At 45.7% G+C, this 22,958-nt stretch overlaps 1 protein-coding gene across 2 annotated transcripts in view; it reads left to right on the forward strand.

Moving 5' to 3' along the window:
• PLBD1 (phospholipase B domain containing 1) overlaps positions 1–22,660 on the forward strand; it is a 56,559-nt gene extending 33,899 nt beyond the window's left edge. For both annotated transcript variants that reach the window (XM_067559058.1, XM_067559057.1), the window contains exons 7-11: positions 11,613–11,813; positions 11,925–12,065; positions 19,181–19,366; positions 20,123–20,229; positions 22,406–22,660. In XM_067559058.1, the coding sequence (XP_067415159.1) occupies positions 11,613–11,813; positions 11,925–12,065; positions 19,181–19,366; positions 20,123–20,229; positions 22,406–22,573 (803 nt within the window). In that variant the 3' untranslated portion in view covers positions 22,574–22,660. The remainder of the gene's footprint in view (positions 1–11,612; positions 11,814–11,924; positions 12,066–19,180; positions 19,367–20,122; positions 20,230–22,405) is intronic.
• Positions 22,661–22,958: the final 298 nt, after the last annotated feature.

Below are 22,958 nucleotides of genomic sequence, written 5' to 3' on the forward strand. Positions count from 1 at the left end.
GCGTATTTTCATATTGCAATCTTTTGGGAACACAGAAGGTTCCTACGATTCGTTGTGAACCACATGCATTACCAATTTACTGTGCGTATTCGGCCTGTCAGCGGCCCCTCAACTATTCATGTGAAGTGCATGGCAGTTGTTACAGCCTTTGTGAGGAGACAAGGGGTTCAGGTCTACCCTTGTCTTGATGACTGGCTAATCAAAGGTCTGTCCAAGGTCCAGGTGGAAGGAAATGTGGAGTTAATACAGTTAACGTTCCAGGACATGGGGCTATTGATAAATATGCAGAAATCTACCTTTTCCTCAGTTCAAAGAATAGAATTCATCAGGGTGGTCCTCGAATTGACACAGGCCAGAGCCTTTCTCCCAGAAACCTGGTTCAGAGTTCTAGGGGCGCTTATAAAGAGCCTGAGGAATCACCTCATCAGCACAGCAAGAAACCACTTAAGGCTCCTGGGGCATATGGCACCATGTACCTATGTGGTTCAATATGCGAGATTTTGGCTCAGACTTTCCGGACTTGGCTGACGTCAGTATACTCACCAGGCCGACATCATCTGGACAAGGTGGTCTTGCTCCCCCCTCGATGATTGCCACCCTTCTTTGGTGGCTGGATTCATGGACAGTATGTGAAGGAGTCCCATTTTTGAGGCCCCAACCGTCAATGTCTCTTGTTGCAGACGCATCAGCGATCAGATGGGGGGCTCACTTGGGGACCATCAGCATTCACGGCCTCTGGTCCCTGGAGAAGCTCTCGTTCCACATCATTGTGAGGGAACGGAGGGCGGTGTGCCTAGCCTGCCAGGTATTCCACCAACCCCAGTTGGAGGACAACTGCATGTTGGTCCTTACAGACAACACAATGGCAGTGTTTTACAGGCAGGGTGGAGCGCGCTCCTCTTCCCTGTTCTAGGAAGCTCTCCGCCTATGGGAATTCTGCATATGCACTCGATCCATCTTGAAGCCTCCTACCTCCTGAGGTCACAGAACGAGGTATGGATCATCTCAGCAGATGCTTTTCCAACTATCACGAGTAGTCCATTCACTCAGATGTCATGAGCACCATTTTCCAGAGGTGGGAACTCCGCAGTAGACCTGTTCACGACAAAGCACAACAGGAAGTGTCTTCAGTTCTGCTCCTTCCTAGGCCACAGCCTGGGCTCACTCTCAGATGCCTTTCTCCTTCCCTGGACAGTCCATCTCTTCTACGCATTCCCTCCTATTCCTCTTATACACAGAGTCCTGCTGAAGGTCAAAAGGGACAGGCTGTGTCTTATCCTGAAAGCCCTGGCTTGGCCACATCAGCACTTGTTCACCATCCTCCTAAATTTCTCAGCGGAAATGCCAATCAGCTGCCCCCATTTCTAGACCTGATCTCTCAGGACCATGGCCATGTGCATCATCCGAACCTCAAGTCGCTTCATCTCATGGCATGGAAGCTCCATGGCTGAACCCCACAGAACTGGCATGCTCTGGGCCTGTTTGCGAGATGCTTCTAGGAAGCAGGAAACGGTCCACTGGAGCCACTTACCTGACAAAGTGGAAGAGATTCTCAGTCTGGTCAGCGTATAAAGGGGTTTTGCCTACTCAGTCAACACTGCCCTTCATTCTAGATTACCTACTCCCCTTGAAACAGCAGGGCCTAACAGAATCATCTATTAGGGTCCATCTAGCTGCAATCTCAGCCTTCCACCTGTGGGTGAACTGAGGGTCAATCTTCTCAAACTCAGTCTTTGGTCATTTACTTATGGCCTAGGAGTGGCTATACCGCCAGGTATGCCAGCCTTTCGTTCCCTGAGACCTCAATTGGTGCTGGCAAGGCTAACAGGACCCCCGTTTGAACTGTTCGCAACATACTCTCTGCTCTATCTATCCTGGAAGGTGGCCTTCCTCGTCGCCATTATTTCTGTCAGAAGGGTCTCAGAGATCTGAGCTCCCACTGCAGAATCACCATACTTGGTCTTCTTCAAGGATAAGTTTCAGCTGTGGCCACACCCAGCCTTCCTGCCAAATGTGGTCTCAAAATTTTAGTAACCTACCAGTCTTCTTCCTACCAGTCTTCTATCTGAAACCGCATGCTAACAGGGAGGAACAGAGGCTCCTCTTGCCCGATGATAGGCATCCACTATCATTTTACATAAAAAGGACTAAACCCTTTTGGAAGTCCACACTCACCTTTTCATAGCCATTGCAGTCAGAATGAAAGGCAGTCCAGTCTCAGCCCAGAGAATTTCATCGCGGATCACTACCTGTATCTGCACATGCTACAACCTAGCAAAGATCCTGGCTCCTCCACTGACAGTCCATTCTATCAGAGCTCAAGCATCACCAGCACATCATAATGCAAGTTCCAATTCAGGACATCCACAGAGCGGCAGCGTGGTTGTCAGTCCGCTCTTTTGCATTGCACTACACCATCACCGAGCGGTGTTACAGTCAGTGTGCCAATGAATTCCAAATCCTCCACTGGCATAACTGCTGGAAGTCATCCTACATAAGAATGGACTGGAGGAAGCACCTGAAGGAAAAAAAAACAGTTATTAACCCTCTGAAACTGTTGTTCTTTGATATGTCTATTCCAAAATCCCCCTACTTGCTCCTCTGTCAGAATTAGCCGGCAAGAAGGAACTGAGGGTTTGGCGGGGCCCTTTATACTGGCATTACGGGGGCACAACTCCAGGGGGCTCCAGAGCCGACCTGATTGATACCACTGAGGGAAAAACTTTCCAGTGGTGGTGCTCGGGGCGAGCATACACCTATATTGGAATGGAAATGAGCAACACATTTTGAAGAACAACAGTTATGGAATGTTAGTAACTTTTTTTTTTTTTTAAAATGACATTTGAATGAAATTAAGGTTGAGGGGCTGCCTCTTTTGTAGGTCCTCTCCCTCCCCAATATCCCTCATGTACTACCTTCTTTTAGAAATGTGGGCTCTCAGCTTTGAGGGGCTGCTGAGGTCAGATTAGAAAATGTTCACCAAATTGTCTCTTTTTAATGATGTACTTTAGCTCAGCAGCATTAGGGAGAAGGTCTCTACAGGAATTCCAATTCCCTCTGGCAAGGAATGCCTCCAAGTCTATGTCACCTGTTGAGAAGGAATGTATTTTATTCTCAGTACTGTCTGGCACCCAAATAGACAGAAGGCTAATGGCCATCCTGGATCTGAGACCACTTTGAAAAGATGCTGCTGAGAATCATTGCACCCTTTAGAAGAGATGGAGGTGGCTTTGTGTTCTGGGTGTTGGATGCTTACGTGTGTACAGAGATACTCTCTGTGTTTCAGATATGGGATAGGGACCCAAACTACCAATTTAAAATGTTGCCATTTGGGCTGGCATATGTACCAACTGATATTAAATGCTTTGTGGCCTCTTCACACAAGATAAAAATGTGAGTTTTTGCTCATTTGACCAATTCGCTGGTCAAGTACTTAACCTTGGAAGATATCAAAGAATCAGCCACTTAGGTGCTGGTATTATTAGGATTCATTCTAGAAGACTCAAAGTCTCCCCTTGTTCCCCAGAGACAGTCAGAATAGCTAAGATATATTCTAGACATGGCTCATCTTAAAGCTTTCTTGTCCCAGGACAGACTCTGGTACAATTATATGGTAGGATTTGCCACTACCAGCAAATTTCAGCAAGGACTACGCTACGAAAGTTAGTGTCATGGCCAAAGTGAGATTCATGGTACTCAGGGTATGTGTCTAAAAGAGGGAAATTCTGTGGACTCTTAGTAGTGTAGTATTACATGCCAGTAAGAGAGCTAGAAACATTATCTTCACCAGTTTGCACTAGCTGATGGTATGGCTCACAGACTCTTGCACTTTTCCAAATAATGAACAACGTCTGAGATGCAGGCTTGGTGGCAATCTAAGGACATCCTGCAATACAGAAAGCTTCCAAATTCTTCTGCTGCAAGTTGTAGTAATGTGGTGGAGCCTTTTAACTTTAGGTCATTTGGCCCCCTGTGGTCTGCAGTGTTACCCTTAGATCCTACATTATGGCTTCAAATGAGGACTGCAACCTTCTCCATGTATGGACTCACACCAAGCTATCACTTTTCCTCCTGAACCAAGTTTGATTTGAGAGGGCCAGCCAGCAAACTCTCTCCTGATAAAATACAGTATATTCTGCTTAGTTGCAATCCTGCTATTAGCAACTTTTGATTAATGGCAAAATATTGCTGGGAACCAGTCCCATCCCATTAACATCAGTATTAATGGGATTTGGATATTCGCAATTGCTGCTTTTTAACAGCTTTTTTGGAAGAAAGTGCCAACTACAGGCATGTTTGCAAGGCTGAAGCCTCAAAAGGAAGCTCTGTGATATGCAAACCAGCCTGTGGGCAATGCTTAGCATGTCCCAGCCACTTCCTTCTGGGGCTACATCCCAACAAGTCTGCCTGCACACAGGAACCACACAGGAGATAAAGGGCTGAAGGTTGAGAAGCGAGGCTGTGGGCAGAGCAGTAGCAGGGAGGGGGACTGTAACCTGGATACCAGCACCTCAGAACAGAGACTGCTTTGTTGACGAAGAAGACTTGCACGATATGCCTGTTTTCTTTGGAAAGATTCCGGCTAATGGAATCCCCACTCAGAATCACTTGGGCCCCCTCCTGAAAGAGACAATGATTGCCATCTTTGAAGAAGAAAATGTACCATCCAGACTAAAGTACACAATACTTTAGCCAGCTGTCGAGTAGCCATCTCTCCACCCTGTGGATTGAGACAGTTACTAATTGATATCTAACCTCCCATTTAAGCAAATTAGTTGAAAAACTAGCTGAGAGCTACCTCCAGCTACACGGGTCTACTGACAAGAATACTGGACCCTTCCTGGCCAGACTTCTGCCAGGACATGGAACTGAGAAGCACTAGTCACATCACCAAAACCAATAGGTTCTGGCTAGAATATGAGGGGGCGAGGGGCCTGTGTGAGTGGCCTTGGTGTGGGGGACTGGCTGACGCGAGAACAAGTAGCACAGTAGGGGGCAGGCTGGAATTGGGGGTGACGGGCCTAGCCCTTTCACTAACCTTGAGGTCTCTGCATCACCCAGTATCCAGAGTGACTGCTCTCCTGCTACAGGCCTTTTTAAGGCCACTGCTTCACCCTCAGATTCAAAGTGACCAATTGGCGATTTTAATGGAAATTGGGCTTTTTGAGTTTTCTGATTGTCACCAAATTCAATAGGTTCTGTCCAATGATGGCTAGAACAATGATAGCCCCTGAAATGTTGGAAGTTATGGGATGCAGCAGTAAAAAGTTATTGCGTTACATGTAGACAAACGGAGAAATGCCACTGAGTTAAGTGTAGGGCCTCACTTTGCTCAGCCAGTTAATAGTGCCATGATAAATGAGGCTCCAGGTCCTGGAAACCTTGAGTTTCCTACATTGTTTGATGATAAACTAAATGGCTCAGATCCAGAAGATGTAATCAGAAGTGCTTGTGTTTGCTTTGATATAGGAGTGACAGGGTTCATTTGAGAAGTTTGTTTGAGTTGCTGATAACAATGGGAGACTGGTTTACAGATGAAGTAGATGAATTGTACAGAGAGGCAACGCTTGACCCAAAAAAGGCAATTTCAGTTACATCAAGTTCTCATGCATCCTTAAACTGGAGCAAAAGACAAGGATGAATGAATGGAACTCCAGCCATCTGCTGCTATCTCTAGTTTTCACTTGTGCTTATTTTTGAGGGATTTTTCCCCTGGTTGAATCTGTAGCACGCATTTAACTTTTTTCTTTCTCAGGGCATTGATATATTCAAGGCCACACTGGCATATTTGCACCTGTGTAATCAGATTGGGACAGGGTGATGAATGATATTTTATTGAAAAAGAGCTGGAGGATAAAAATCAGTGAATATGAAAATGCAGGAAGAAATAATCCTTTCTGGTTTACCTGGATTTTGACTTTTTTTAAATTAAAAATTCCACTTTTAAATAACAATTGCTGTATAAATTGAGAATAAAATCACAAATAACAGAAGATGTGACCTGCCTGGGATGGGGGACCCAGCCAGCTGGATCACACACTACAAACACCCACACACAGTCTCTTAGAAATGTCTAGGCTAAGCTTCTTGAAAGACGGGGTACCCTAAAAGATGGCTTGTTTGATTCGGGACCATCAGATCCCTATGTCTTCAGGGCGGAACAGGAACTGGCCTTTGTAATAACATGGTGGGGGCTATTACTGCATTACAAGGGCTATATATGGGTATTTAAGACCATGTCTACACTAGCACTTTTGTCAGTAAAACTTTTGTCAATCAGAGGTATGAAAAAAACACACCCATGGCTGACGTAAGTTTCACTGACAGAAGCACCAGTGTGGACAGTGCTGCGTCAGTGGGAGATGCTGTCTTACCAACATAGTTACTGCCGCTCATTGGGGGTGGTTTAATTATGCTGACAGAAGAGCTCTCTCCTGTCGGCACAGAGTGGCTACACAGGACATCTCACAGCAGCTCACCTGCAGCGGTACAGCTGTGCCGCTTTACGGTCTCTAGTGTAGACATAGCTTAAGGCTTGTATACATGGAAATTTAAACCAAAATAACTAAGCTGATTGTAATTCTCTTCTAGGTGTACTTTAATCTGAGAGAGGCCATGGAATCCTGATTTATGAGAGGATAATGGCTAGAGACTTGGAAGTCACTCTTGCTCTATTGGAGCAGTATGCCTGATGCACATTATAAGCCTTTTTTTGTTTGAGAAAGGACTGTCTTTTGATTAAAGCATAGGACTGGGAGGCAGAGCTGGGATCTATTCCTGGCTCTCCCGCTGACTTCCTGCATGACCTTGAAAAAGTTGCTTTATCTGTACTCAATTTCCTGATCTGAAACAGGGGAATAATATTTACCATACTATATGGGCTACTGAATGTTAATTTAATGCATTTTACAAACAATGAGGCCCTTCAGTGGAAGATGCTATAGAAGTAAAAATGAAAATGGCCTCAGTAAATTTAATTGCAGTCTATATGAAGCTTCATTCTTAAGGGAATGCTGCCCAGCTGTTTAGAAATGAAAGTTTAGAGTTCTGTTTACTCTGAAAAGTGATGCCATTAGAATTATACTTTGAGGGTCCAGGTTTGTTTTGATGGCTTCTATCAGAGGAACTCAGTTGATGAATTCCCCTCCCCCAACTTTCACATCTGCCACCCCTACAACCGCACTTGGGATATGAAAGTCGAGCTATTTCTGTTTTATAGATAGTCAGCAGTAATCCTGAGCCATCTGAGGCATTATATTTGATCTTTACAGCTGTGTACACTTTGTGGTATAGAGTCTGCAATTGGAATGCTAACATTTCTGTTGTGAAATGCAGAAAGGAATCCTGCTCAGTGTCCCATGGCTGTATTGTTTTTGCAAGGTTAATGGAAGTGAAAAGTAGTATATTTGTCAGTAAGACAAGTAGAGAGGACTCTGAACACACACAGTGCAGATTTGATGTGTAAGAAGGCACCGTTTTTAGGTCACTTTTCAGAGTAGAACTAAACTTTAAAAGCTGGAGTTGAGAAGAGGATTTCCTGCTATAATTATTTATTCAACCCAGCACAGATTAATTTTAAGAAATACCTTTTGCTCCAAAATTGAGAAAACTGAAGCTTGAACAGGTTGACGATGATCCCTTTTTTAAAAAGGAATCATCTTAGTTTACATGTATACTTTATCGTGTGTAGTTATATAATCACTAATATAGAAATAAGGCTGTCTACAATGCTGCGGGAAGTCGACTTTGTTTAATTCGACTTTCAGCAGGCGATTTTTAGAAATTGTAGCAGAGTGTACACACTACGGTGTTTGTGCTGTTCTCTTGCGTTCATGCTGACCAGCCTTAATTTGAATTAGAAAGCAGTGCAGTGTGGGTAGCTATCCCACAGTGCAACTAGCCACGGTGGCTGTTGGGACGAGTGTCTTTGCCCCAGGATGCAGTGCTGCTTCCCCCACCATTTCCCCCCGAAACAAACAGGAAAAGTGTTTTTGCGCCATTTTTTTACTCCCCGCGATCACCATTGCTGCAGAGACATAGAGCCAGCTCAACCCTGCACTATAACTGAGCGTGACAAATACATCGTGGCTTATCATCAGTTATTTTCTAAATAGAGCAAGAAGCCGAAGCAGAGACAACACCAATGCCACCGAGGCTGCCCTGCCAGAAGACATCGAGCAGAACAATTCCCGGTTGCTGCAGGCTGTAACGAGTCATCTCCAGTCCGTGGAGCGCAGGTTCTGGTGCAGGGAAACAAGCACAGACTGGTGGGACCGCATCGTTATGCAGCTGTGAGATGATGATCAGTGGCTGCAAAACTTTCGGATGCGAAAGGCAGCTTTCCTTGAACTGTGCTCAGAGCTGGCACTGTCCCTGAAGCGCATGAACACTTGCTTGAGACAAGCTAGGACAGTGGAGAAGAGTTGCCATCGCTCTTTGGAAGCTGGCAACCCCTGACTGTTACCACTTGGTTGGGAATCAATTTGGAGTCGGTAAATCTACAGTGGGCATAGCTGTGAATCAAGTGTGGAGTGCCATAAATAGGCTTCTGCTACGAAGGCTAATGACTTTGGAAAATGTGCAGGACATAGTGGAGGGGTTTGCCACGATGGGCTTCCCAAACTGTGGGGGGCGGGGGGCATTGATGGGATGCACATCCCCATCTTAGCGCGCCTGCACACCTAGAGCCGAGTACATAAACTGCAAGGGGTACTTTTCCATGGTCCTGCAGGGGCTTGTGGATCACAGGAGTCGTTTCACAGACATCTATGTGGGGTGGTCTGAGAAGGTGCATGACGGTTGTGTATTTCGTAACTCAGGGCTGTTTTCTAAGATGCAGGCGGGAACTTTCTTCCCTGACCAAAAAATTCAGATTGGGGGTGTAGAAATGCCCATAGTGATCCTGTGGGATCCTGCTTACCCCTTGCTCCCTTGGCTAATGAAGCCATACACTGGTCACCTTGACAGGGACAAGGAGTGTTTTAATAAGAGGTTAAGGAGTTGCAGAATGGTTATAGAATGTGCCTTTGGGCGTTTAAAGGGCAGATGGAGGAGTCTCCTCACTAGGCTGGACATGAGCGAAAAGAACCTCCCTTCAGTGATATCTGCGTGCTGTATTCTTCATAATGTGTGTGAAGCGAAGGGTGAAAGGTTCCCCCGGGTTGGGCTGTGGAGGCAGAAACACTGGCCACCAGTTATGAGCAGCCAGATGCCAGCACTACCCTGAGAGCTAACCATGGAGTGCTTTGCATTAGGGAAGCTTTGAAAACCAGTGAGATGCAGGACTGATTTCTGTTCCTGTATGTTGTTTGCCTTTGGTGTCCCCCTCTACCCCCAACCAACGATATCTGTGCCCACTAAATCCCTCCTAAACAAGATATGATTTAATAAAGAAACGTGTTGAAATGATGCAAAACTTTATTTCTGAACATTCAAGTCATGGGGGGGAGTGTCCATTCACTGTATCAAGGGGTGGGGTAGTAGCTTGCTGGCCAGCTATCAGTGTGGCTGCCACTGCTTTCTGCTCGCCTCCACCAGGGTGGAGGAGAGCACGTACTGCATTCTAGACAATCTCCTCTGAGACGTCTTGGGGGGGGGGGAAGGGGACGGGGAGGGCGAGGGCGGCAAAGTCTTCCATTGAGGAGCATTATGGAGGGGCTGCAGCGGGACTCTGTCCTGCCTCTGCTCCTCCTGAAGCTCCACAAGCCGCCGGAGCATCTCTGCCTGGTCCGGCATGATACGCAGCATTTCCTGTGTGGTGCTGCGATCATGCTCCTGCATTTCTCGCTGACTCTCCTTGACCCTGTCCATGTTCTGTGACAAGGTCAGCCTCCATGCTCTGTCTTTATGACTGCTGAGGCGTTCATGAGCTCCACAAACATGTCTTCTCTGCTTTCCCCCCTCCCCCCAATCTGAGACAGTCTCTCCACAGCATTTCTTAAGGGTCTGTCCAGTGCCAAGGTGTCTACAGAATGAAAGAAAAGTAACAAGGTAGCCACAGTTAGCATAGTGAAGAAAATGAAACCAATGTAACAATTTAGATAATGAGCCCCTGAAAAAATGTAGCAAATTATTACAGAGAAACAATGTACACAATGTTACCATTAAAATGTTGCAAATGGTTCCCTTGATACAATGTAGTACATGATTCACTCTCTCTGTTTGTATTTTAAACCATTCCAGAGAGGAACTGCAGATGGCGTGGTGGTGGTGGGGAAATCTCTGCTTGTATTTTAAACCCTTACAGAGAGGAACTGCGGATGGCGTTGGGGGGGAGGAGGGGAGAGAGAGGCTATGCTTAAAACACATGAAGCCATGATGCTGGCTACCTTGATTGCAGAGAAGAATCCTACCGTGGAGGGAGGAACAAGGCAGCCCTCCCCTGAAAAGTTTTTCTAGGGATAACAGATTACATGCATTAAATTTTCCGTGAGATATCAACTGGTGATAAATGTAGCATTTCTCATCACATAAAAATTTATCCCTGGGTAACCATCCAGTACAGTCAACGAAACGCCTGAGATCCCCTTTGTGCCCCCCCACCCCCCCATGTACAAGGACAGAAATGCTAATAAAAAAGAAAACTCACCAGATGTGCCTTCCCCGGGATCATTTGTGCTGTCCTGTGTGCTGCTGGACTGCTCAGGGTCAGGAATAAGTCCTGACTTTCAGGGAGAATGGACACCCCGCTCTCCTGCACCCTGCTCTCCTCAGCTTCCTCCTCCTCCTTGTCCACGGAGTCCCCCTCATTGATCATGGACTGTGAAATAGCAGAGGTATCGATGCTGTGGGGAGGCACCGTGGTGGGATCCCCACCGAGAATTGCATGCAGCTCCTCATAGAACCTGCATTTTCTTGGGCGAGAAGCCAGAGCGGCTGTTAACTTCCCTGGCTTTCTGATATGACTGGCGCAGATCCTTAATCTTCGTGCAGCACTGCTGAGCATCCCTCTGGTGTCCCTTCTCCAGCATGCCCTGGGATAGCTTCCCATAAATGTCCAGATTCCTTTTGCTGGCTCTGAGCTGAGCCAGAATGGACTCCTCGTCCCACAGCTTAATGAGGTCTAAGACCTCTGGTCGACTCCATGCTGGAGTGCATTTGGGCTTTGCAGTAGTCATGCGGAGAACAGTGACAATGCTCTCTCCATGCTGGCAGCACAGGAAATGAAAATTCAGATCTTCCCAGGGTTTGAGGGCAGGGGACTTTTTCCTGCTAGCATGACCACTGAGCAGCACAGCACAACTGTCCGGAGTGGTCAAAACAGGGCATTGTGGGATACATTCCAGAGGTCAATTAATTCAAATTAAGTTCCGCTGCATTTACACTAATACTAAATGACTTAACAAATTTGAATTAGACGCTACGCCACTTGTGGAGGTGGTCTTATTAAGTCGATTTTACAGGCACCTTAATTCAACTTAAGAGTGGTGCCAGTGTAGACACGGGTGTAATTAAGTTGACTTAAGTGACAGGTCGACTTAAAGTCGCCACTGTAGACCAGGCCTAAGATTATTGCTTATCCGGGGGTCTCTGCTGTTCCTTAACTGCTTTTCATCCTACAAAACGTGTTAAGAACCCACAAAGATAACAGGAACTCTTCTGTTTTCTTTAAGGTTTTTTGATGTCTCTAGATGACTTTTACATACTTGGCAGTGGCTTGGTAATGTTGCAGACTACAAACAATGTGTTCAACCAAACTCTTCTTAAACAAGTGGTGCCCCAATCTCTCTTTACTTGGCAGAGAGTCCGTATTGCCAACATGATGGCAAACAGTGGCAAAACCTGGGCACAAACCTTCTTAAGGTTCAACTCTGGTAAGTGCTTTTATATCAACCTCTGAACAAATAAGGCAATCCCTACTTTTTTTTCCACCCACCTTCTCCATGCAGTCGTGAAAGATCTAACTTCCTCCTAAATGCCCCTAGGAACCTATAACAATCAGTACATGGTCCTGGATATGAAGAAGATTAAGCTGCAAAGAGTCCTGGATGATGGAGCACTCTATATCATTGAGCAGATCCCAACACTTGTGGAATATTCTGATCAGACAAGTGTTCTCCGTAAAGGTAATTAATGCTCTGGTAGCTTGAGGGTTAGGAAAAGTCAACCGTTTGTGCTAGCTGATGGGAGTGTTATTTTACATCTGGGAAGGGTTAATGTTGGGTGCTTGCACTGGAACTCCAAGTTAGGAAGCTTTTTGTGTAAATGACAATAATTTCTTATGTGCACCATGCTGTTCTGTATGAAACTGGCTCCCACCTGCTGCCACTGAAATGCAAATGGGTACCACAAGCATCTTTTTAAGATGTGCTGAAGGTAAGAATAGGTGACTTGTTCTTCTTTCCCTGACTTGTTTTTCTCCTGCATGGTTTCCCTCTGTACTGGAGCACCTTTGTTTTTTCTCAGAGGAGGGAGGAAGCATCTTTAATTAGTGCTGAATTATTGTGACATTGAGAGTCACTTGAACCTTTTTGTGATTGTCACCCTAGAGGGAAATGGGTTTAAAAGAAGAAGGAAAAAAAAAACCAAAAAACAACTTCTGCTAGCCAGACTGTGAGCTGAACTTTCCTGGGGCTTTTTCATTTAGCAAATACTTGCTCTCCAGACAATGCCTTAAGCCCACAACAAAGCTAGTGACAGGTTGACTGAAAATATAACCCAAAGGCATACTAAAATATCATGCTAGCTGCCATCTATCAACTATGAGGGCACATTCACAAGCATTTTCCAGGCGCTTGTGTCTTCGTCTGGAAGTCTGAGCTCTATCCAGAGACTTCATTCTGTGTTTCAAGGTTTTGCACTCTGTTGTGCAGTTGCACAGCTGAAGATGTGATGAGTTGGAGAATTGACCCACATGAACTAACATTCATGAAGGTGTATCATTCATAACTGTGGTGTTTTTGTTTCATTTTGGGTTTCTGCCCTCTCCTGTAATTCAATGGAAGTGTCTAGAAGATTTTTGGTGCTATCACAATATAAATAATACATTTTGGTGGGATGCTTATCATGAATAATCTGTAAAATTTCTTCACCCACCTTACATTTTCTGTATCTCTAATCCACTGAAGATCTGGAAATAAATGGTTTTTCTGCTTGTGTTTCTCACCGTTGTCAAAATGGTTAAACTGGGGATAGACTAACAAACTGAGGCCTCATTAATCCCCTCTCTTGGGTTGCTCATTGCAGTTAGTGAAGTTTGCCAACTAGTGAATCTGATGTTGGCCACTGCCAGTACATGCTTCTCCCAGGTCCTTGCTGAGGATCTGAAACATGGCTACTTACCTGGCAGCTCATTGTTCCTGCTGCTGAGTGGGTGGGCTTAGCATCACTACTCCAGTGGCTCTTCTGAGAGGCTAGAAATGAAGGAGCCTAGTAGATGATCTCAAGTGGGGTAGCAGGAGAGAGATCTTTAGAGAGGTGGTTCCTCCTTCCCCTGCCTCTGGGATTGCAATGGTACGCTCTCCCGTCGACGTAGCATCCACCTTTTCTTTGGGTGGATTACGGGAGTTGACAGAAGAGCACTCTCCCGTCGACTGGATGTGTCTTCACCAGAACCACTAAATCAATGGTGCTGAATCAATGGCAGCAGCGCTAATTTAGCACTGTAGTGAAGACAAGCCCTGGGACCAGGCCATCTGTCCTGTGTGGTTGGTCTAAGCCATTGTTAGGCTGAGCTGGAACTGCTGTTGTGCAATTGCATTTTGGTCTTGTGCTTGACAGTGTCATTTTTTGCTTGCTTTTGCCAAGTCTGTGTTTGTGAGACCAATTACCTGCCCAGTATTATCCCTTCAGCCCATTTTGTTGATGATCTGTGTCTTTCCTAGTGAAGTCCCTCTGTCACTGCACCATATTACGGTGTGTTTTTTGACTATGCTTCTGTATCCAGGTCCCCTGGCCTGGCCATTCACTTGCACCATGTGTTCAGTTCAAGAGAACAGGGGGAGATCTGATTCAGGCCATCTGCTGATGGGGTGTGATTTAAGCTGTTTTATGCTGTCACAGGGCAGATAGTCCCCATGGCCTGAAAGAGGGCAAAAAGAGGATGGGGGGGACTTCATGGTCTGAGCTGGCGATAGCCCTTAAGTTCAGGATTGCGCTGCCTAGTGGCCAGAGTCAGCAGTGGCCCTTGGTTCTGGGGCTGGGCGGCCTAGCGGCCTGAGTCAGCAAGGCCCTTGGAGCCAGGGCTGGGCAGCCTACTGGGAAGCAGAAGTTGGAACGTGGCTACTGCTGCCAGAAGTATTGGTTTAATCCCTTCGTCTCCAGTGTGGGGCAAGTACACCCTGTCACATATGCATTTCCAAGCCCTAAGTCTTTCCTGGCTTATGCAGTTGGGCCACTTACAGGGAAACTGTTGGCCTCATCCCCAACCTATAGCTATTTCCCAGAGCCTATCTATAGTCAGGCTGTATTTGGACCTGACTTACCTCTCACTCCAGGATCTGCAATCATTCCTCCCCGTAGTCTGCCTTAAGCCTGGCCCTGAGGGCTCCTTTTTAAGATCTGGCCTAAACATTTGATTGCCGGAGAGCCAAACAAATAGATTCATGGCCTGTCACTTGTTTCCATCTGAGCAGAACTCAGTACCCCTCTGTTTAGCATCTGCAGGCAGCTGATCTTAGTGGCTATCTTCCTGCCCACCAGAAAGACCAGTGCTGCCAATTGGCTCCTTCCCTCAGGTTGTTGGGGCTAACAATGGCTTTGGTCAGTTAAAGTCCTGTAAAATGATGGGTGACATTGGAAGTCATTAGGGACGTCCTGGTGTCATCCAAGCCTGTGGTCCATGAGTAGCTACACAGCAGGTATGAGGGGGAAGATAGAAAATATGCAGTGAGGACTAAAGAGTTAAAGGAAACCGGAGCAGGAAGAGGAGCAAATCACAGCTAGTTTGCTTACTAAAACAATCAACTCACAAACTGAAATTGTTGCAGTAAACAAAAAGAGCAACTCTGTATTTGAATGTTTCTTGTACCACATATAGGAGATTTTAGGGAAGGAAAATCTTCCTGTGTATTAAATTTTGGAATAAATAACATTTTGCATTGCGTGCTTTGATAACATGGCCATTACCCAAGTATCTGGACGTGTTTTGCATATGTTGGATCAAGCACAGTACAAATCAACGATTTCCCCGAAATCTGCAATACATACACTTCTTCTTCTTGCCCCAAAGCATCTTTATAGACACAGGGAGAAGTCCAGCATCACCATTCATTCCTGTCTATGGCTTGTCCCTCCATTAAGCCCAACATGGTCATGTCCCTGCATACGATTTCCTGCCATCTAATCATTGGTCAGCCTCCAGGTCTGACTGATCATGGTTGTGTTTGCATTGTTTTCCTCGCCATTTTGTCATCTGCCTTTTTTAGTATCATAATCTTTCTGTAATCATTGTAATCTTTTTGAATGCAGCCAATCCTGTACTATGACTTCACATCCTGCTCCTTCTAACTTCTTCAGTTGTCATAATATTGTTCCACATTACACCTGCCATCTACCAAAGAACTCTCATCTCTATTGCCTTCAGCCTTCATTTGTCTGTTTCATTTAATGCAGTTACTTCCAGACCACAGAGTAATACTGCTAGTACGTTGGCTTGATTCATTTTCATTTTGGTGCCAAACAATGTTTTTATCAGTTCATAATTTCATCAACTTCTGTGCAGCTGTTGTAGCTAAAGCACATTTCCATTTAACCTCATTTTTGATGGAACTATTGGCACTGACCAATCATCATAGGTACATGTAGGTTTTACTTGTTCTATGACTTCACTGCCGCATTTCAACACTTTGCATCTTGGAAAAGGGACAATAGATAACCACTTCATCTTCTTGGCATTTATAGTAAGTCCAACTCAACTACACCAATTTTCCAAGGTAGAAAAGAGTGTCATCATCAATTCAAACATGTCTGCTAGTTGTACTGTGTTGTCTACATGAGCTAAAGAGCTTAGCTTTAGATCACCCAGTGTCATGCCTTCCAACTTGTCTACCATTTTTAATGTCCAACTTAAGAACATGATGAAAAGTGATGGTGATTTCATGTATCCTTGTCTTACACCAAACTTTGACTTGAACAAGTTGCTTAATTTTCCACCAATTCTCTACAGCACTACAGGAATCTTTGTACATAACTTTTATAATTGGAGTTATCCTATCTGAAATTGCATATGATTTAGCTATTTTCCATAATGCTTCCCTCCAAACCAAATAAAATTTCTTCATGAAGCAAACATCTTTAATCCCCATTCTCACCATTTTTTCCATCAGCTGTTGGAATATGTGTTGGATCAGTTCAGCTTTGACATGGTCTGAAACCATGGTTCCTTGCCTGCTACTTGCTCTAAAATTGGCCATAATCTAGCCGGGATCCAGATAGTAACTAGCACCATGAGTTTTAGTTGTAAGTGAACTGGCAGCAAGTGCAGAGTTCAGAGCACAGAGACAATATACTCCAGCCTCCCTGTTCTATTCAAAAGTCAGGCAACTGCATTTGCACTAGCTTAAGCTAGGTGGCCTTCAGGTGTAGCCCTAGATACAGCAGGTAACAGTAATGGAGCCCTTGAGGTGACAAAGGCATGGATTATTGAGGCGGGGTCCATATCTGAGAGAAAAGGATGCAATTTCTTAACCAGCCTTAAATGTAGAAGGACTTGCTGGCCACTGCTGCTGTCTGTGGCCTCTGGAGCAGAGATGAGTCAGGGAAGACAATGAGATTATGTGCCTCTTACTTTGCATATACATAGCCCCTTCTATCCAAAGATCTCAAAGCACTTTGCAAATAGTAATGAATTAAACCTACAGCACCTCTAGGAGAAAGGCAAGTGTTATCCCCATTTTCTAGATGGGAAAACAGAGTCCCAGCGGTTGTTTGCCTACAGTCAGAAAGCATGTCTGCATTAGAGCCAGGAGTAGAGCCAAGATTTCTTGACTCTTCAGTCTTGTGCATTAACCACAGGACAGTCCTTGGCTCTCCCACACAGCACTCAGTACAGCTAAGATCCCTTGCTGCTTCAGGAACAGGAAGAGTAAATAAGAAAGTTCCTCCTAGAGACCCAGCAGAGTCCCTGCTGTCTGCATGGGCCAGGCCCCCCCATCCTTGCAGCCCTATATACCGCTCATTATTCACTCCGCAAAGTCTGACCTGCAGCAACTGCAGGCCTCTATCTGGAGCAGAAACTCGCCCAGGAGCTGTTACATGAGGGAACTGCACTGGCGAGGTGGGATTTACACCCTTGCAGAAGCATGGAATGGTGAGGAGAGGTTTCACCTGAGGAGAACTTTACATAGGTTACTTTGCTGTAGTTTTTAAATATAGTGCTTCCAGGTGGGGTAGGGAGGCATCTGCATTCTCTACTTAGAATTTATCACTAAATAATAATTAAATCCCTCCTGTTTGGAAACGAATGTTCCTGGAAGCTGGCTTGTCCATATCTTGCCAGCTACTTCTGTGGAAGATGGCCAAGTGCATTAACCTATGGAGGACATCTCTTTTACTGCTCAGAGAAACATGGGACACTGGATGTTCCCTTCAGCTAGGTTATGTGCCATGTCAGCCAATGTACCCGTTTCTGTGCCACGTATGTATTTGAGAGACAAGACTGCAAGCCACCTACTCAGAGAAGGGCATGGCTCTGACATATTGACTGCTATTTCAAGACTTTACATGTCTAAAAGCTTGGCTTGCATTTTTGTAACAGTTGCCTTATGAGCCCCAACTTATTATTTGAGCATCAACCAATCAGATTCCCCCACACCATTCTCCTCAGAACAAGGGGTGTTACGTCTTTCGGTATTTAGGTGGGAGACCTCCGAGCAAAAGTTTGGTGTTGATGAGTCAGGAGGTGGCAATCTCCCTTTGTCAGTGGTCAACCAGTGCCCCAGGCAGGTAGTGTGCAGTTCTTGGTGCCATGTTTCAGCATATGCCCTTACCAACTCCCTCTCCTGTGGGGAAAAAAACTACATTTCTGCCCATTAAAAATGTACAGGAAAGGACCACATTTTAATTCTGCTAGGATTACGCTTGAGAGCCAGGTCCTGTTTAGTTGTGGTCCTGAATAATTCCATGGGATTTTTTTGCAAGTTCAGGGGCATCCTAATTTAATTGTACTATAGGCAATTTCATTCTGCATTCTTCTATATTCTCCCTGTAATTTCAGTTGGATACACTAGTCTTTAAAGGTACTTTCATGACAGAATTGTCTTGATCTTTGTCTTATGTGAGATAGGACAGAACTTTCCCAGTGCTAAGTCTTTTGGTTTTGGACCCTCTGAGGCAATGATGGTGGTGGCAAGCACAAGATCCCCTTTCACCTCATCGGTCGATATATGCCATCAACTACCACTACCTTCCAGCCATCGCCCTAGCTCTCACCAATCTGTCGCTCTGGGTATCTTATTTTGTTGTCCTGCTTTCCGGTCAGGTGTGTAATAGCAGTTAGTTCTGTGGCTCCTTTCTGGGTTACTTGAAATGGAGGCTGGCGGTCTCTTTGGCTCCCTGGTTTGTTTTGACCTCTCTTTCTGCTTGTTGTTTCTGGGTCTTGATTGTGTCCCTGGTGTCTTGGGTGCCTGTTTGTTCAGTGCCTTGGCGCACATTTTTTCCCTCACTTCTGAGCTTGTTCTGTGCTTTGGCACATTTCTCAACTTTTCAGCATGCCCCTTTGATGCATATTTTAGTGTGTTTGGTTGCATGCTCTTCATTTTAGAAATAATTTTTTTTCTCAAGAAAACAGCTCAGTGGCTTCAAGACGTGCTTGCAGGAATCAGGTGTTATTATGGATGAGCACTATTGCTGCATCCTCTGCTTCAACAAATCATGAGAGTGCACAGTGGCAGAGCTTTGCCTGTGGGCGCTATCTAGAGTTGAACAGCTCAGATCTCAATGCAACACAAGAGATTTCTGTCAGTCTAGCCTGCAACTGGCCCAGACTGCTTTGTGAGATAAGCCTTCAAAGTGGAAACCTGAGGCCTGCGACTCTGTTAGCACAATCTCTCCAGTGGAATTACTTGTAAGTTAACTCACCTACTCCCAGTGGTGACTGAAATGTTATGCTGCTGTCAGAATGGGTCTAGCTCATGTTTCCTCGCCAGCATTGTTTAGGCAACACAGCAATTAAACATTTTTTAAAATGAGTGCATAGTTTATTTAAATAAATAAACCACAGAATGGGTTGTCTCTCTTGCAGGATACTGGCCTTCTTACAACATCCCTTTCCATGAAAACATCTACAACCTCAGTGGCTATACAAAGTATGTTGAGAAGTATGGTTTGGACTTTTCTTACGAACTGGCTCCCAGAGCAAAAATCTTCCGACGGGATCAGGGGAAAGTGACTAACTTGGAGGCCATGAAGTATATAATGAGATATAACAGTAAGAACCCCATTTGTTTTCTATTGATCTGATTTTTATTCTGATGTATCATTTGTATTATGGTGTTACCTAGTGACGTAGTCGTGGATCAGGACCACATTATGCTCAGCGCTGTACAAACATAGAACAAAGAGAGAGCCCCTGCCCTGAGGAGCTTACAATTTAGGTACAAGATAAGACTTGAAAATCATTTCTTTTCTTTTCTTTTTTTTTTAACTCTGTGCAGGAACAAGGGGGGATTTCATTACTGAGTGCACGTTCCATTGAGGTCTATTCTACCTGGGCATTTCTAGATAACCTTTCCAGAGAGCATCTGAAACCCCAGCAGAACTAGGAGACTTGCTTGGGCTCTCTGGGGAGAACTCTTCCTGATCACAGTTGGAACAAGAAAAGCCTGAAGTACTAGGCAGTGTGTCTATAATACTAGACATACCCAATTTCCTGCTATTGCAGCAGGCATCGACAGACCTTGCTATCTTCTTTTTTAGTTTGTCTTGTTTTGTAATTTTTTTTCTTCTGTTCTAAACTAAAATATTAAGACCAGATCTGCTCCCTGCCTTCTCTCTCTCCTGATCCCTCCCCCATTCTCTTGCACAAGTTGGCTTTCTCTCGTTACAACTTCCCAGCTAGTGTTCATTGCATCAGGTGCAGAGCATTCCATTCGGGACTTTCTGGAAGGAGCCCTTAACCCCTGCTGGGGATGGCCGTGTGAGTACACAAACTTGATTTCTTTTTTCTTCCCCATTCCTTTCCCAGACTACGTGAAGGAGCCCTATGCCAGGCACAACCCATGCAAAACTATCTGCTGTCGCCAAGACCTGAACCCTTCTCTGCCAGTGCCAGCAGGCTGCTATGATTCAAAGGTAAAGACCCATAGAGCCCATGGCCTGCTACACGAACTGGCTGAGTGAAAGCAGGGCACCTGCTCTGAACCTGCCAACCAAGTCTTCCTACTCTGCAGAAGGAGGTTCCCTCTCTGCCCCGTCTGTCCCCCAAACTGCTACGGGGGGAGGGAAGGGAGAGTCAGGAATAAAACACTATCCTGCTGGCCAACACTTCTCACTGTGAGTAAAGAAAAGAATTGGCAGTGCAGGATTAGGTGAGAGTGGCTGCTGTATTTGCCTACTCAGCCAGGGCCCACCCAGCCTCACGTCCTGCTCGGTACAGTGTTGTGTGGTCTCTAGAATCTCTGATACTCTGCACCACCTGGGAATTAGCTATGTTCCAAAGGGTGTTTATTTGAGGACTAATTGCCATGGTTTCCTGAGGCCACAAGGGAGTGCTGGGTTGGGGGAAAGAAGGGGACCGCCTAGGCTGCACAAGATAGGGCTCCTGCATGTCGTGTGTCTTGATTGGCTCCATCTCCTCCCTGCTGCCTCCCCTCCCTGCAGCTGCATTCTGGTCCTTCTCTTCAATGCGGACCTGGGAGAGCAAGGTCACTGCCCAGTAGCTGGGGTGAGGTCAGACTCACGTCAACACAGGGAGCCAGAGGGAGGTGAGCCAGACATTTTGTGGGTGGTAGGATGCAGGACCTCAAGGTACATGGGTGCATACTTACCTTGTGCATCCAGGTGCAGAATGCAGTAGTGAAAATGCTCACCCTTAGGGCACTAAGGGTTAACACCCAAATTCATTTAAAGCCTTGCAGTAGATAGGGCTCGGGATTATACTGGTGACTCAAAGGGGAACCCCTGGATCCTTCTTTTCAAGGTGGCATGGAGGGAATGGGAATTTGCCAAGCAGCTGCCTGCTCTCATTAATGGGAACCATCTGTCCACTTCCCTGGAACCATGCAGGAATGTTTCTTCCTCCTGACCCCCATATTGGCTAATGCCTTACTCTTCAGTGAGTCATTTTGCTCTAGACAGTAACCTGCTGTATAATTATTTTCAGCAAAAAGTTGGCAAAGGTTAGATAGCTTTTGGTTTTAATCTATAAGTCAATAAAAAGGAATGAGTTTTACAGGCAGGATTTGTGGCAACTTTGTTTTTAGTACAAACACTAGGTAAATTAATGCTAACCCCTTAACACACAGGAACGTTCTAAGGTATTTTACCCGGCAGGACGAGCCAGTTTCCTGGATTGTATGTAAGGCTGCAAGGACAGGCAGCAGCAGGAATCCAGTTCTGAGACTTTCCGCTCTTCCCTGCTTTCCTGACCCATGTCAGGCAGCAGCAGGAATCCAGTTCTGAGACTTTCCGCTCTTCTCTGCTTTCCTGACCCATGTCAGGTAGCAGCTGGGGGAAGCAGCGGCTATTGGAGGGGGATGTTCTGTGACTGGGAGCCCCGAAGGGCAATGAGGATGAGGAGCAGGAAGCCAGCTCTCCACTAGCTGTCAGAGTGGGGTTTGAAATGCTGCAGCGTGGATGTGCCAGCACAGGCAGGGGGGATGGGATGTCTGGTGTTCTACAGTTGTCAGTGGGAGGGAAGCAGAGCTCGTGCTGAGAGGAAGGAAAAGTCAGGAACTGGGTTAATTTCACTCCCACCTCTGCCTTAAAATCCTAAGGACTAGTGCATGCTTGTCCTTGGAGTTCAGCAGGGATCCTAGGGGCCTCTGCTCTGGCAGTTACACTGGGTGCAGGAATGTGAATGGGAAGGCAGCAAAGTGGCTTTATACCACATTGGCACCTCCCTGTGTTTTCTCACCAAATCCCCCATGGGGTTGTAATAGCCAAGAACAGCTGGAGCACAGCACTGTTTTCGCCATGTCCCTTTCTCACCAGCTGGGGAGACCCTTATGCTGGGGGCCTTGTCTAGGGGACAAATCTGCTGCCTTTACATCATCGGGGCAGTGGAGAAGGCCATAAGTCACCTTGGGTCGTTGGTGTCCTAATGTGTGGGCAATGCTTAGTTTAATAAACATTTCTCTTTGGGGAAATGCTGCATAAGTTTTCCTTTGCTCAGTTTCTTTCCCTTAGTCCTGCATATGCCCACTTGGACCAATCTGAGTAATGCCTACCTCTCCATGTTGTTTAAACCCTTCAAATGTGAAAGAACAATGTATCCTCTGGCTATAAAATCCTGCTCTGTTTTTCACAGGTGGCCGATTTCCACATGGCTTCAGTGTTTGCAGCCTGTGCTGTCAATGGCCCACCTGTACAGGATGGGCTTCCTGTCTTCAGCTGGAAACAGTTCAACTTGACCAAGCATCAGGGCCTGCCGGAATCCTACAACTTCGACTTTGTCACCATGAGGCCCATCCTGTGAAACTGGTATCAGTGTTTCAGAGAAAGGAAAAATATTTTTCTTAAAATGTTCATTCTTCCACAAAATAAAACATCCTTTAAGTCCCTATGTTTGTGCCGTAAACTGGCCTCTGCTTTCCTACCTTCTGGAGCTTTGCTCTGTGGGAGGAGGCACCATCTAATGACTCCCATCAGAACATAGTAACTACCCTGGGTTATTCACACACTAGTACAAACTGCAATCAAAGAATGAGAACTATGACTCAAACCAGCAAGGAATAGGGAGCCTTTTTGGGCAAGTCACTTCACTTCTCTGTGCCTGAGTTTCTCCATCTCGTAAAACTGGGATGACACTTGCCTTCCCTTTGTAAGGTACATTTGAGAGCAATAGGTGAAAAGTCTATGCA

The sequence above is a fragment of the Emydura macquarii genome, unplaced genomic scaffold (genome assembly GCF_026122565.2).
Source record: "Emydura macquarii macquarii isolate MOO-44397 ecotype Brisbane River unplaced genomic scaffold, CSIRO-AGI_Emac_v2 contig_2205, whole genome shotgun sequence".
Lineage (NCBI taxonomy): Eukaryota > Metazoa > Chordata > Testudines > Chelidae > Emydura > Emydura macquarii.